A 15,226-nucleotide genomic window follows, 5' to 3' on the forward strand; every position below is an offset into this window, starting at 1 on the left:
GACAGGTGGGGCTAATGCAGAAAGGACTGTCTTGTGTGTTTGGGTTTGCTTTAAAGAGAAGAAATGTAATAGTCTCCTTTCACTCTGGTACCAAGTCTCAGCTAAATTTCCTTTGGTTTAATGCTGAGTGAGAATGAAGTTGTGCTCAGAGGCTGCTGTTATGCTCAGAGTTTGTGTTTCTCTGGAAAAGCAGCAAATGTTTCTCAAAGCCTCCCACTCTTATTTTCCTCTTGAAATTTCTAGAAAACACCCACCCTGCTGTATTTGCTTGTGCTTTATCCAGTCTATATAAAGAAAGAAGCTTCTGTGATAAGTTGCTTTCCACTTATCCCAGATGTGGAGACCCCTGATTTGGGGGCTGTAACCCAGTCCTGGGGCAGGGAAGCGCAGGAGGTGCCAATAGTCAGCGGAATTGAGCATTTATTTCTGAATATCCTTCCCTAATTTATTTCTGAATATCCTTCCCTGCATCCCTCTCATTTTCTTTCACCTATTTCCCTGAGGATTGGGTTTTGGAGTGTTTGCCCCTGCAGATTTCCTTCATAGCTCTTGTTTCCCAACAGACAGGACAGAAAGGGAAGGCAAGAGAAGATGCCCCCAGATTTTTGGGGAGGTCTTCCCACTGTGCCTGTGGCTGCAGAGGGAGGATGCTGAGGTCATGGTTTGAGCCAGGGCAGCTCTCACATCAATGCTGAGTTAAGGATAAGCCTCTCCAGCCACCACAGGGAGGATGAGAGATACGTACATCCTGCAGGGCCAGGACCCGCTGGGTTAACCCTGGGCCCCTGAAGCCATGCTGGGAAGGGGTCAGAGCCCCAAATCCAGCCCCTTCCCGCTGCTGCTCTACGGCCAGCAAACGCTGCTGCTTCCCTGTGAGCGGGAGGGCGACCACAGACCTGCTAAATATTATTTGTTCCCTGTATTTATTGTTTTCCCAGCAGGGCCGTGTCCTGACCCGGCGTGCCGGGTTTGCACAGCTTTCCCCTTCGGCGGGCGGGTGTTTGTTCCTCCCGCTGTGCCGTGTGCGGACGTGTGCACCGACAGGGCCCCGATTGTCACCCACAGGGCCCTGCCTGTCCCCACAGCCCCGGCAGAGGGGCTGCGAGCCGGACACTGCTCCCACATGGCCCCGGGCACAGAGGGCAGGCACCGGGCAGCAGGCAGGGAGAGCTTGGTGCTCCCACAGCGGGACAGAGGGGCTCGGGGCTGGAATCCTCTGCTCTGCCTTGCCGGAGCAGCGCATCCCTGTGGGGAGAAGCGCAGCCGGGTGGTTCTCTCCGCCTCCTTGTTCCATGCCTGTTCCCAGCCCTGCTGCCCTGCTGAGCCTGATCTCAGCGCTGACATAGCAGGAAGGAATGAAGCCAGCTGTCTGTCTGTCTGTCAGCCCGCAAGTAGCAGGGCGGGGAGGACCATAAAGCCTGGCAGCGAGGAGCGTCCCTTGGAGCCCCGCTTGCCCCTTTGCACCTCCCCGGGGCAGGCAGCTGCGTTCCTTGGGACGAACCGCAAACCTGTTTGTTTTCTTGTGATGTTTAAAGTAACCCAAATGGTGGGAGAGCCCTCCTGGGTGCAAAATGTCCCTCCAGGCCCCTGAGGTGTGGGGATAACATGAGGTCAGTGTTCTCAGGCAGGACATTGTGGGGGCCTTGGGTGCTGGCAGAGGGAGATTAACTGGGGAACAAAGCCCCTGTTCCTCACTCCCAAGGAGTATTTCCAACCAGATGGGATTGGGAACATGGTGCTGGGCAGATGGAACAGGGGACACTTTACAAATGCCAGTGCCCCATTCCCTGTCTCCTGTCTGCTGGGATGAATGGGGATGGGGGAAGCATTGCCCTGGGCCTCAGCTCTGTGCTGGTGCAGCAGGGTGGGACGTGGGCTGCATCTTTGGGCTGGGGCCTGTGGGCCAGCCCTGAGCCAAGGGGAATGTCAGCATGCTGGAAATCGAGCCCTGAGAGTCTTGCAGTAAAACCTTAGGAGTCACCACGTCCCTTTCCAAGGCAGGGATGTGTTTGTGTGGTGCAGTGGGTGGCTGGTGGGGAGTCCCAGCACCCCAGGCTGACTCTGAGCCGTGATGTTGTGAGCAAAAGAAATGCTGCTTGAACTGTAGCTCAAGATTTGGATGGGTTTTGCTCTCTGCTATGCATTACACCAAGTGTGACTCTCCACACAGCATGTACCCACTACGTGCTGTGCTGTCTCTGCTTGCTGATGGGGACAGTTCAGTGCTTCTCAGCATGCCACCTATATTTGATGTATGGCATCCACTGGGGTTCAATAATGTTTTGCTTGAAAGTGGTTTTGCTGTTATTATGTAAGTGCTTTGAGAACTTCCTAAGAAAGGACTTGTTTCAGTATTAGGAGCTATTAAATTTCAGTACATGTAATAAAGTGAATATTGTTGAGAAAATTAAGAGACAGAGGAATGGCCATAACCATCTTGAATAACTGCAGCTCAGGTGTAAATGTTTTGGCTAAAAACAGAATAGGAGGCTATTGCAAACTGGACCAAACAACATGTTCAAAGAATTTGAATTATGAATTAAATAAACTGGATGGCTTAGAAAAATGCAAACAATAATTAAATCAAAATACCCATTCTGCCAATATGCCAGCAAAATCTGAACAGGATAAACTTTACCAGTCTCTTTGGGAGCAGTGGCCAGAGAACAGCAGGATGCTTTTATCTGCAGTGGAAAGAGAGCACTGCCTGACCCTGCGAAGCCTTTTAGTCTGACTGGTCTGGGAAACAGCTGAAAAAACCATTTCTCTGAGTCACTACAGGGAGAGAAATGAGCACAGGCAGCAGGCTGGGGAGAAAAAGTTTGAGCTGCTTTTGCTGAAGTGAATGGTCTGTGTGGAGGGATAGAATGTAAGAAAATATAGTGCAGAAGGCAGTCTCACCCCTGAGGAGTTGCAGGTGTACTAATCACCAAAGATTAGGAACAGCCCTGCCCTTAACAGGCTGCAGCTGTGTCCAATAAGAAGATGAGTGCTACAAAAGAGTGGGCTAGCTGGTGGTGAAGAGAGTTGGAGTTTGTTGGTTGTGCTGTGAAGAGAGTTGGAGGTTGTTGGTTGTGCTGTGAGGAGATACCCATGAGAAATCACCAAGAAGGTATGGAACTTTTGCAATATGATGACAACAGGTCTGTGTAGCCCCTGTGAGCCCTGTGGGGCTGGATGGGCAGTGGTGCTGCTGGAGGAGGCTGGACCCTTTCCACTCCCAGTGACCCCACAGTCCTGGGACTTGCTGCTGCTGCTTGACCCCATCAGCAGTGGGTCAGGAGCACGCATGGCATCAGTCCTTTGCCTCCTCAAGAAATCTGGGGGAAGCAGTCAGGAATTGCAAGGAAACTGGGAAGATTGTAGATGTCTCTTGTCTTTGGCCCAAGAGCTGCAGTAACCTTTTAATGCCTGAAATAATGTGCAGACAGCCTGAGCTGGGGTTCACAGTCATGCTAAGTAGGATCATAAGCTCTCCATTCAAGCTTAGCTTTATTTATGGTTTTAGTGACAGGCTGCCTTGCTTCAAACAGGAGCATAAGCTGAGGCAGGTCCTGTATTCCCTAAGGATATCCCTTTGGGGCTGGACTCCCACACAGCCAGGTGTGCTCCCCACAGGTGTGAGACTGGGCAGAGCAGGCAGGGAAGTGAGGAGCCCACAGACCCCTCTGCTACACAAGTTGCAGGGTTATCACTGGATTTTAGAAATGAGCCATGTCATAAACCACAGAGCTAATGAAGCTTGGCCTCTTGATATTTGTCTTCCACCGTGGCTGGTAAAGCACCAGTTCTTTTCCTGCCTGAGGGGTGTTTCTCCTTTGCTTGTGTGATTTATGTGATATTTAACACTGGTTGACTCTTCTTCCCTGTAGCTTTCTGCTCAGTAGGGACCCTGAGTTCCTGTCTTTTTCCCATTCCCTAACTGTTGTGCAATTCATAGGTAATTGATATCCTTGAGGTTTCTGACAACTGTTAAATCTGGTAGAAAAGCATCAACTGAGTCTAATGTTATGACAGGCATGGGGTAGGCAGCTTAATGGCAAAAGTCTTGTTATCTTGACAAATGGAGCTACAAGAGCTACAAACCCCATGAGAGGGTGTGTTTTGAGCTCAAATTTGATGGAAAACAAGAGCTCTATCAATGAACAGCAAAATAAAAAGCAAATCTAACAAAGCATTTGATTCCAGTCTGTGCAAAGATGTTTAAATTATTGATGCAAAGGTGTCTGCTGCTCCAGCTCACCTTGGTGCCTTGCTGTGCTTAAAACATAGCTGCAAAATGAAAGGTGTGCCCGTGCTGCCCAAGAGCACACTGATGCTTTAGGAATCAATTTTAAAAGGGCTTTGATCTATTTCTAATGTCTTTGAACTGAAAAAAAAATTAATACCTTGCTCTCTAAACCCATCTTCCCATTTATCTCCAAAAAGAGTAAAATACACTGAGGTCAATTACTTTTTTGACTTCCCAGTGCCTCGAATTAGTTGTTCCAGTCCCATCTCATCACCCATCCCTTCCAGTTCTACAAATCAGAGATTGGATCTCACTCCCTTTATGATCTGAAACCCAGAGTCCAGGGTTTCCATGGGGTCGTAAGATGGTGGGGTTGAATGTTAGGCAAGTGGCTTGCAGAAGAGTCAGGGAGAACAGTTTCACCAAACCTAGCCCTAGCAGCACTTTGCCTTCTTTCTCTGCTGGGTTTGCAGCAGTGGGTGGGGAGAAGATTTATTCTGTGCATCTATGCCTTAAGCTAAATCCAGAATTTCTTCTGAGAAAATGGTAGTTAATGGGATTGTAACATGCCTTTGTAAGGCTCATTAGCCAGGAAGGAGAAGTAAATATAAAACAAAACCTGTCACTACACGGTTGCATTTTGGCCAGTATGAAAGAGGAAAGGCAGAACCATGCACTGGGTAAGGGTGGCATGAGCAATGGGGGTGGTTGGGAGGGTGCTGCCCAGCCAACCATTCCCTCAGGACATGAGGTCTTGGCTGACAGATACAGGTGTGATTTGAAGGCATCAAAACCTCTGGAAAGCACTGTGGTGCTTTGCATTGACCCCTGTTCTTCTCAGAGGGGCTCTGGGGCAAGGCTGCTGCTTGAGGGCTTACTGGCACTGCCACTCTGGGAGAGGAGAGTGTAGTCAAATGGAGACTTTTCTCATAAAGTTGTCCCAGCAATATTTTATTTCTGCTTTTTTTTAGTCTTGAAATGTGGCTACACTTCAGCGTTGTTGAATGATTGTCTTATCTCTGTTTTATAGAACCTCTAGGGAAAAAAAGATCTTAGAGAACAGAGGTTAATTTAATAATCTTTGTCATTGCTTCATTCCCCACCATTGGTTGCTGCTTTTGCTGTAGTTTGCAGCAAGCAGTGACAGTACCTGAATTGGTGACTGCACACAGCTAGGCTTTCAGATGAAATTTGGCATTGACAAATGTCAGCCTCCGAGCCCTGGGATGTGTTATTGACAGTGAGAGCAAAGGGCCTCATGGGAATAACAGTGTTTTTGTATGTTCTTTTAGGAGCTGTCTTTTGCAGTCAACTCTGTTTATTTCTAGCATTCTCCCCTCCCAGTTGAATTTCATTTAAATTTTGGAGTATTTACCTTAGGTCTTGGAGGGAAGGGCTATCACCACAAGCAGTATGTACCTGTGCAGGCCAGTTGGAGACTAGGCTTGCCCAAATCAAGTGCCCTTCCCCTGGTGGCAGAGGGCTCCTTCAGCTCTCATGGAAAGTGTTCATCTGGTCTCCTCTTGATAGAAGGCTTTGAGTATCACAGGGTGCTATTGTAAATGCAAGTCCCCTGACAAAGGAAGGAATTACGAGGAGGACTCCATCTTATCAGAAGGCTAATTTATTACTTTATTATATTATATTAAAGAATACTGAACTGTACTAAAGAATACAGAAAAGATACTTACTGACTGCTAAAAAAATTATAATGAAAACTCGTGACTCTCTCCAGAGTCCCGACACAGCTCGGCCCTAATTGGCCAATGAGTCAAAACAACTCACAGCCGAGTCCAATGAAACAATTATCTGTGGGTAAATAATCTCCAAACACATTTTACATCAGCACAACACAGGAGAAGCAAATGAGATAAGAATTGTTTTCCTTTTTCTCTGAGGCTTCTCTCGCTGCCTTTCAACTTCCCAGGAGAAAAACCCTGGGTGAAGGCATCATGTTCAGGGAATGTGAATGCCACAGGGTGCAGCAGATTTGTCAGAGAAAGAAGGGTGGTGATGAAGAGCTATATGTGATTTGGGTGGATGAGGCTCCTGATGTATCCCTTCCCTTTGGCATGCCTAGCCCCCGTGGGTGCCTCACTGAGCACTGTAATTCCTGGCACTGTACAACCTCCTTCTAGAAAAGGCTTGTTTCAATGCAGAGTCCTGCTGGCCTTCTGATCCCTGGCCTTTCTGGTGCTTACAGCAGCCTTGGGGCTCTGCCTCTTCCCATCTGTGCAGTGTCTGTGCTGGCCTTGTCTTCTCACCTGTGTTTGCATCTCCCTTGCAGGTCTGGATGGATGCAGGCACTCAAATCTTCTTTTCCTATGCAATTTGTCTGGGATGCCTGACGGCTCTGGGCAGCTATAACAAATACCATAACAACTGCTACAGGTAACTGCTGCCTCGAGCCTTCCCCTCCCTGAACATGAGGGATCTGCTGGAGCCTGCTGGCATTGGAAGTGTCATGATTTTTGTTTCTATTCAAGGCATAGAAAACCTCTTTCCAGGTGTTTTCTCCCCACATCAAGTTCTCTGTGCTTTATACCCAAGGGAACTGTCTGTCTGTCCCCTCTTCCACACTCTTCAAAGTTAGATCCTCTTCACTAGCTTTGTGAGCCCAGCCCACATTACAGTCCCCATTATTATGTGGGTGCACAAGCAGCGACAGGGAAAGGAGAACTGTAAAATCTAATGGCTCTCAACTGGAGTCCTTTCCTCTTGTGATTTATCCTTCTGTGGTTCATTTGGACCCAGTGACTCTGTCAGTGCTCTGGGTTTTCCTGTGTGTATCTCATATGGTTACATAGGAGCCTGCAGATGTGACTTCTGTTTATTGCATGCTGGACTGCAGGAGCAGAAATGGACCAGGTTGCCAGATAGAATCAGGCTGCTGAGTTGAAGTGGTCCAGTGAAAATAAACTCATTTTGCTGTAGGTGTATCCATCCCCAGGGTTAAAAGGCTTGTGTGAGAGGAGGCCACCTCTCTTCACACACTTTTTCTGCTGATTGGGTTGCTCCTGCACTGACTTCTCCCCCCATGTTTTAAATTCAAAATTGTGGTTGTTGCTATCAAAGGCTCAGAGACACTGCTGTCTACATGATCCTTGCTTGGCATCTTTCTTCACTTTAGGAGTTCATTTCTGCTGCAGGGCTGCCTCTCCAACAACAGGGCTAGGATGCTTGTTTCTTTTCATGTCCCTTCTCCCACATTTGGTTTTGGGAGAAAAAACCGTAGGAAAATAAGAGATAATGGATCTGTTTCTGGCCTTCAACGTGTCCTTGGACTTTAGCCCTTTGCATCCCCAGTCTAATATGTAACATGGAGATGGCGACAGGGGCTGCTCAGCAAAAGGGTTGTAAAGACCCTCTGTAACTGCAGCTGGGAGTTGCTGTGGACCTCTGTCTGCACATGGTGCTGTGCTTTTACCCTATATGTTTAGCTCTTCTAGGAACACTGATTTTAGTTTTGGTGTCAAAACTTTTACCAGCCTTTCCCAGGCATGGACTCAGTTTTAATGAGACAGTCCTGTGCTCTACAAGTTAATTTGGATAAGAAGACAGAACCAGGATTTAGCAGGGGAGAGGGACATCAGCATGGTGCCCCACTTTGTTGTGCCAGGCCAGGTACTTTATTTCCAGGTCACCCATTCTGGGTGACCTGGAAAAGGATATGGGCAGTAGAAACCTTTGTTCATGTGGCAATGGTCCAAGATGGCCATCAAACAGTCTTGACCATTTCTTGTTTCCTGTCACAGCAAGGGAATTCTTCAGGTCTTCATGGTTCCATTTCAGGTGTAAATCTGCAGATATCTCTTTGATCTGGCCATCCCCTCATTTTACTCTCTACCATGACACCCCTTCCCACCTTCCAGATAATGGGAGAGCACCTTTCAACCCGTGCCTTTCCAAGGAGGGTTTCACCTGTCATGGACACATCCAGGGGAAAGAGGGAGAAACACCAGGAAGGACAAGGAACTATTTGAAACATGTGAGAATTTGTATCAAATTACTGAAAATATAATTTGAGTGGAGAGCAGGCACTTTATAGCAACTGGAGAAATGAGGTTTGGGCTTCCCATTGTGTAGCTGGGATTGGTGGAGTGTGGCCTTGCTTTCTAGCTGGGAGATTCCTTGAGCCTTAGAAACCAAATGCAAAGGCAGAGCTGGGTGCTGTGCAGTCCTTGACAGTGCAAGGAGCTGTGCTTTGGAAGGAGTGATTTGAATTTGTATGATGCAGGGGCTCTGACCTAGTTAACATGCAAGCAGAGGAGCACAAAGCCCCAAAAATGCTATACAATATACAAAAATGCTATTTTCTGATACAGAAAAATCACACTGGATTTGCAGAGTAACATTTAATAAAGTCAGAGCAGGCCATGAAATGCCAGAAGGGATGCATTCAGTTTGGTTCAGAATATCTCAGAATGATGCTGCAAATGTTATTGTTGTCCCCAGGGTTGCAGTCACAAGAGAACCAGGGAGGCTCAAGCGTAAAAAGGAATTGGATAGATAAGAGATGTTCAGTTTAAAGTGTTGATGGATGAGAATGAGATGAAACAGAGACAAAAGGGAATAGATCAGAGAAAATAAATTGGATGGCTGTGATTATCTTTTTCTCGTAATGCAAAGACCAGGAGATAACTAGTAGTGCTGAGAACCCAGAAGATTGTAACTGGTCTGAGAAATCTATTAAAGAAAAAAAAATGTTCCCTTCTCAGACAAAAACAAACTGTTACATGCTGCTACAGGAGGGACCAGGGGAGAGAGAGGAAAAAAAAACCCTGGCATTTAGATGTGCGGGAAGACTATCTCACAAGCCAAGAGGTTAGGTGAGCAATGCATCTTTATGCTGTCCTTGGACAAGGCTTACCTTGGGTGAGTCCTGCTGTGTTGTTCAACCTGGGGCATCTTTCTGCAGCTCCTGATGCTGAGCCAAACTGCAGATGTGTTGGGAGAGACACCTGGCTGGGGCAGAAAAGCAGGTGCTGTCCTGGGGGGCTGCCATGAGTTGTGGGTCATAGCTGGCTGATGCTTTCCCCCTTTCTCCCAGGGACTGTGTGGCCCTGTGCTTCCTCAACAGTGGCACCAGCTTTGTGGCTGGCTTTGCCATCTTCTCCATCCTGGGCTTCATGGCAGAGGAGCAGGGTGTGCCCATTGCCAACGTGGCTGAGTCAGGTGAGTGAAGGCCCTGGTGGGATGGGGCTGTGGGAGTGCTGCCACTGGGGGATGCCTGCAGCTGCAGATTCCCATCCCTTCATCCCTTGCTTTCTGCCTCCAAAAAGCGGGGAGAAAGGAGTGTACACTCATGAAGTACTGAGATGCAGTAAGTTTGAGCCCAATAAAAGCTGCCTCTAAGGGTGAGGTCTGGGGTTGGGCAGCTGCTGTCTCTTGTGGGGAGGGTGCTGAAGTGCCTGCATGGCAAATACCCAGGCTTGTGCTGTGCTCCCTGGCCTCAGAGGCTTCCCCTGGCGCCAGGCCCTTGCCACAGTGAAGCAGCCAGAGGTTGCTGTGTCCCCTTACCTCCCTTCCTGCTTCTCCCTCACTGCTCAGGAGCCTGAGTTTCATGCACAGCACAGGTATTACTGGAGTGAGAGGCTGCATGGCCCCAAGCTGTGCCTTGGCTGGGTGGCTGCCTCGGGCAGGACTGAACCAGCTGTGCTGTGCTGCTGCTGTGGCATTGCTCTGAAAGCCCTTCTCCCTGCAGGGCCTGGCCTAGCATTCATCGCCTACCCTCGGGCTGTGGTCATGCTGCCCTTCTCCCCACTCTGGGCGTGCTTCTTCTTCCTGATGGTTGTCTTGCTGGGACTGGACAGCCAGGTAAAGCTGCAGGAGCAGAGTGACTCCCTACCAGACAAAAGCCACTGTCTCTTCAGGACAGGCTTCAGCTTGGCTGAGGGGGAGCCAGTGGGGCTGGGAAGCTGGCCAGGATGGGCTGACAGAGGTGGGATCTCTGCTTTTTGCAGTTTGTCTGCGTGGAGAGTCTTGTGACAGCTCTTGTGGACATGTACCCCACCATCTTCCGCAAGAAGAACCGCCGGGAGACCCTCATCCTGGTGGTCTCCATCCTCTCATATCTGGTTGGCTTGGTGATGCTCACAGAGGTATTTTGGGCTCAGACCACCTGGTACTTGAGAGGACAGAGTGGGACTTGGTGGGTGGTGAAGTCTTACACTGGGGCCGAGAGCTTGCTGCTGAGTCCCATCCTGCTGCCCTGCCCTTCTCATGCCATTCGTGTTTTCCCTTCCAGCCCTTACTCCTTGTGCCAGTCACAGTCCTGATACTTCTCCTGCCAGGACTGATAGCTGGAGCTCTGGGCAACCTATGTTTTGGTTACAAATTTATCTTGACACAGACCAAACATTTACAGCTGTAGCCTGTTGCATGAGAAGGGGAGTGCCCTTGTCATTCTCTTTCTTCCTGAATGGAGCTACAGGAATGTTTGCTATAAGAAAACTTGTCAGGCCTCAGGGCACCCCTTCTCTATTATACTGATATCCTCTGTATTCCCCTTGTAATTGCCTGGGAGCTAAACTGTTCTTGTTTAAAACTTTGAACTCTACCTAGCAATATGAGTGTGTGGATTGCTGCTGCCAGAATGCTCTTGGCACTTTCTGTTTTCATTTGGGCATAACTTTTGGAAAAGCTGTCTCATGTTGTGCATGCAACATTGTGCCTGGATTTACCCATAGGCTTGTTTTGGAGGCAGCCCTACAGACCTGGGCAGTGAAACAGCCAGGCTGAATGCAGTTATTTCCTTCTGCAAATTGGGACTTCAAAGTCAATCAGATGGATTGTGTATCTTAAAGGGGGGGTTTCCATCCTCACTTCCAGCTACAAGAGTTGCCTAGGTTTTGTCTTCTCCTAAAACATCCCCACAATCTCTGGCAGTCAGCTGCCATCTGCTGTGCTGCCCTGCATTGAAATGAAGGGTTGCAGAGACTCCTGAGAGCAGCAGGGTGGCTGCATGTCTCTGTTGGGCCTTGGGCACAAGGGATATGCCTTTTCTCTAGGCTAAAACTAGAGAGGGAGGTTCCTCCAGCTCTGGGGGAGATACTGAGTTTGTTTTCTGCTCTGGTTCTAGCTCTTTGCCTGATTCTTCTCCCCTCTCTCTCCCCTTGCTGCCCACTTGGGCCTTCCCAGGGTGGCATGTATGTCTTCCAGCTCTTTGATTACTATGCTGCCAGTGGCATGTGCCTGCTCTTTGTGGCCATCTTTGAGACTCTCTGCATTGCCTGGGTCTATGGTGAGTATGAACTGGGGGGATATCCACAGCTCTGGCCTCTCACAGTCTGGTCTGGTTCATTCTCAAAATTTTGGTCGGTAGCTTAACTTGGTAGTTGTTTTGTAGTGCAAGGCAGAATCTAAACCTTTGCTTTGGTGCCTCTGGACTCAACTGGCAGGGACTTCCTCACAGGAACACCCTGGGGATCTGCTTGGCAGATATCCCCTGCATGCTCCTATGTGTTCCTGGTTTTGAGATGCTCCTTCCTTGGGAAATTGGAGCTATCTGAAAAATCTTTTCTCAACCTGTGTTCAGAGGGCTTGAGACTCAAACATTTTGAGAGTTCTCTCTCACAGTCTTGACAGTCACTGGATATGGGTAAAACCTGTGCTGAAGTCCTAGCCTTGGAGAGGCTGAGGGGCTGGCCCTGCTGACCTATTGAGCTGTTGTGGGAGGACAGGAAGTTAGTCCAGGACAAAGACTGAAGCTGACCACACTCCTGAGGAACTCCCTGACCTGACTGGCTGCACTGAGGCTATTGCACCTAAAGAGTGATGAAGCAGGACCCTGGACTCGCAGACCCTGCTGCCCTCCTTCCCTGGTGGCAGAGAGGGATCCTATCCTTGCTGTCTTCTGCAGGTGCTGAGCGTTTCTACGATAACATTGAAGATATGATCGGCTACCGGCCGTGGCCCCTCATCAAATACTGCTGGCTTTTCATCACCCCTGCAGTTTGCATGGTGAGGACACTGAGGAGGAAGAGCTGTGGGGAGGAAGATGGGCAGAGCTGGGTGCCTCTGAGATACAGACACCTACATATATACAGAGGGATGTGCATATATATAGGGGGTTATATGGCCTGGACTATGGGGGCCATTTGTTATTTGTGCTTGTAGCTTTGGGGGCCACGTGTGGGGCTCAAAAATGGGGAGAGGCTCAGTTGTGACAGATGTGTTTGCTGTTGGGACAAGCTCCTTGATGTCATGACCAGTGTTGCCCTTTTGGGTTTTTGTTGTTGAAATGGCTCCTGAGGTATTAGAAAGTCTTTTTTTCCAGCTCCGTGACTGAAGAAGTTGAGATTTGTCAGTTCTGTTTTTTAAGGTTGTTTTTTTCTCTAATCTATTACACTTTTTCTCTGACCTGCTGAGATCTGTCTGGCAGGTCAGTTTATGGCACACTGACCGCCCTTGGGGTGGTGTTAACTTTTTATACTAAGAACTACTTTATTTACAATAATTTTCCAAAACCTATCACCTATGTTAGACAGTCTGTCTCTCTTCTAAACCAAGCAAACAATGTCACCATCACAGCAGAAGATGGAGGACAAGAAGAAGAAGAAGAAGGACAGAACACGCCCAGATTCCTCCATCTTGCTTTTTGAACCCTTATTCTAAAACCCCAAAATTCTACTTTTTCACCCTGTGACAAATTAGGTATCATTCTACTCAAACTCTTGTGGCTTGTAAATCTACACACAAAGTTGGTAATTTTTTCCATGGGCTAAAATCAAAGACACAGGTGTTTTTTACTCCATACCAAGGTCTTTGAGCCCCTTGCCAGGGTCTAGAGGCATCCAGGCTGTCAGAGGAATGTCCTGGGTCCTGACATTGCCTGTGGGGGCTGTCCCAGCAAACCCTGTTTAACGGATGTCTCCTCTGTTGGTGCTCTGAGATGCTCCTTTTTACCATGAGTCTCTCTGGAGATATGTATTTATGAGGAAGACCTCTCTTTGCTCATGGTGTTGATTTTCTTTCTCTTGTTTTTCTTGGTCTCGTTCACCTTGCCAGGCAACCTTCCTGTTTTCTTTGATCAAATACACCCCGTTGACTTACAACAAGAAGTATGTGTACCCGTGGTGGGGAGACACTCTGGGATGGCTGCTGGCCCTCTCCTCCATGGTGTGCATCCCTCTCTGGGTCGTCTACAAACTCTCCACCATCAAAGGCTCACTCAGAGAGGTGAGGTTGGTGCTGTGGGATCAGGGCATGGGCTGTGCTTCTGTGTTGAACTCCAGCCCTGCAGCGGAATCATTTGTGTGTTGCAGGTTGATTAGGAAGGAGCCCAGAATAAATCAATTAAATGAGTTAATTGCTATAACAGACCTGTTTTTTTAAGTTCCACCAGGAAAAAGGTTATTAGATAGAGAGGATAAAGATGGTCTCCATGCTGCCCTTAATTGAGGCTTGAGGACTTGCTCTGAGAAAGCTCCAGATCCGCTGAGCATTATGGTCAGCTGAGTTCACCAGTCTGTGCTGAGGCCATGGGGTTGGAATGGAGGGAATCACTGGGAATTTGGAGTTCCCGTCAGTCTTAGTGCTCTGGGTCTGTCCTGCTTCCAGAGTGATGCATTGCTGGTTGCCCTGTAATACACTGGGGAGGCAGGGAGCTGGAAAACCAGGCCTTGCTCCAGATGAGCATCCTATCCCTGCCACAGCTCATGATTTCAGGGTGAGATTTCACAAACAGTCCTGAACCCGCAGCATCCCTCTCATTTCCTGCCTCCTGCAAGTGTTCCAGAATGGGTTGTCACAGCAATGGGCCCCTGACCCCTGTGTCCAGCACACACAGGGAGGAGTGGGAACAACTGCAGAGGCAAGGCTGCACAGCATGATGTGGTATGACAGTAACCCCTTATGAACTTGTCCTAGTTAAAGCAAATCCTGTGTGCACAGGCTCTGTGCTGATGGAGGATGTGACCTGGAGGAACCTGATCATCAGCCTTCCTTCAGACTGTTTTCTATCCCTGGCCTGAAGCAAATGGAGGACAAAGCTTTGCTTCATGATCCCTGTGTTAGCTACCTCATGTGCTCAGTGCTTGCCATGGGACAAGTGGTTGGAAGATGAGTTTATCCCCTTGGTTTCTGAAATACTGACTGTCCTTATTTTGGATATGTCTGGCATTTAGTGAGCAGATCTGCAGGGGAGGGCCCAGGTCACTTTTTGTCCTTGCAGATGTTTAGTGCCTGTCTTTGCCTTCCAGAGGTTCCGCCAACTCACCTGCCCACTTGAGGACTTGCCTTCCAGGCCAGGCACAGAGCAGCCCCTTCCCTCTACCAGAGCTGGCCTCCTGATGCTGACAGAGCTCGAGTCTCATTGCTAGGACCAGTGTGGCTCTCGTCCCTCCCCCCAGGATGGTTTCTATACAGCCTTTGCCACATGTTGGATAACGCAAGGATTCTTCGCTCACCAAGAGGAGAGGGATTTCTGGGCTGAGCTCCCTTCTCTGGAAGATTGGAAGAGCTGATGAAGAGGCTGCCATGAAGATGGTGTGTGTGGAGTTAGCAATGCACCTTAATTCTCTCCCTGGAGAGAGCTCTGAAGGGGCACATCAAGCACCAGTGTTCCTGAGCATCCCCAGGCTTCTGGTGGGCAGAAAGGAAGGACTGACCCTGGAGTAAAGTGTCAGAGTCAGAGCTGTGGCTCCAGTGTGGACTTTGGGAGCTTCTCCATACATTCCATTAAATCTATGTTTTTCCTGACTAGATCTGCTCTGTCTCTATTTTGTCCCACTGGCATTCCTTGCCAACAGCATGTTAAGGTGAGATGTGTGTCAGCTGAGCTGTTCTGGGCACCCAGGTCTGGATCTCTGTTGCACTGGCACAGTGATATGGGAAGGTGGCCAGAGGAGAGGAAGCTTGCTTAGGGTAGGAAGGAAAACAGGAAACAAGGGTTCAGAGCTTCTCTGAGTGGCAGGCCCGGGGTGAAGAGTGCAATGCCACCTTCTGCTGGAGCCACTGCCAGATCTCAGACAGAAATGTCATCTGTCTGATGAG

General features: G+C 48.8%; 1 protein-coding gene across 1 annotated transcript in view; it reads left to right on the forward strand.

Annotated features, from left to right (window-relative positions):
• SLC6A13 (solute carrier family 6 member 13) overlaps window positions 1-14,895 on the forward strand; it is a 31,943-nt gene extending 17,048 nt beyond the window's left edge. Inside the window, exons 8-15 of the mRNA XM_058021874.1 lie at window positions 6,519-6,622; window positions 9,282-9,406; window positions 9,936-10,048; window positions 10,195-10,332; window positions 11,372-11,474; window positions 12,093-12,193; window positions 13,241-13,411; window positions 14,434-14,895. Of these exons, the coding sequence (XP_057877857.1) occupies window positions 6,519-6,622; window positions 9,282-9,406; window positions 9,936-10,048; window positions 10,195-10,332; window positions 11,372-11,474; window positions 12,093-12,193; window positions 13,241-13,411; window positions 14,434-14,553 (975 nt within the window). The 3' untranslated portion in view covers window positions 14,554-14,895. The remainder of the gene's footprint in view (window positions 1-6,518; window positions 6,623-9,281; window positions 9,407-9,935; window positions 10,049-10,194; window positions 10,333-11,371; window positions 11,475-12,092; window positions 12,194-13,240; window positions 13,412-14,433) is intronic.
• Window positions 14,896-15,226: the final 331 nt, after the last annotated feature.

Source organism: Melospiza georgiana, chromosome 4 (assembly GCF_028018845.1).
Source record: "Melospiza georgiana isolate bMelGeo1 chromosome 4, bMelGeo1.pri, whole genome shotgun sequence".
In the NCBI taxonomy this organism is placed as follows: domain Eukaryota; kingdom Metazoa; phylum Chordata; class Aves; order Passeriformes; family Passerellidae; genus Melospiza; species Melospiza georgiana.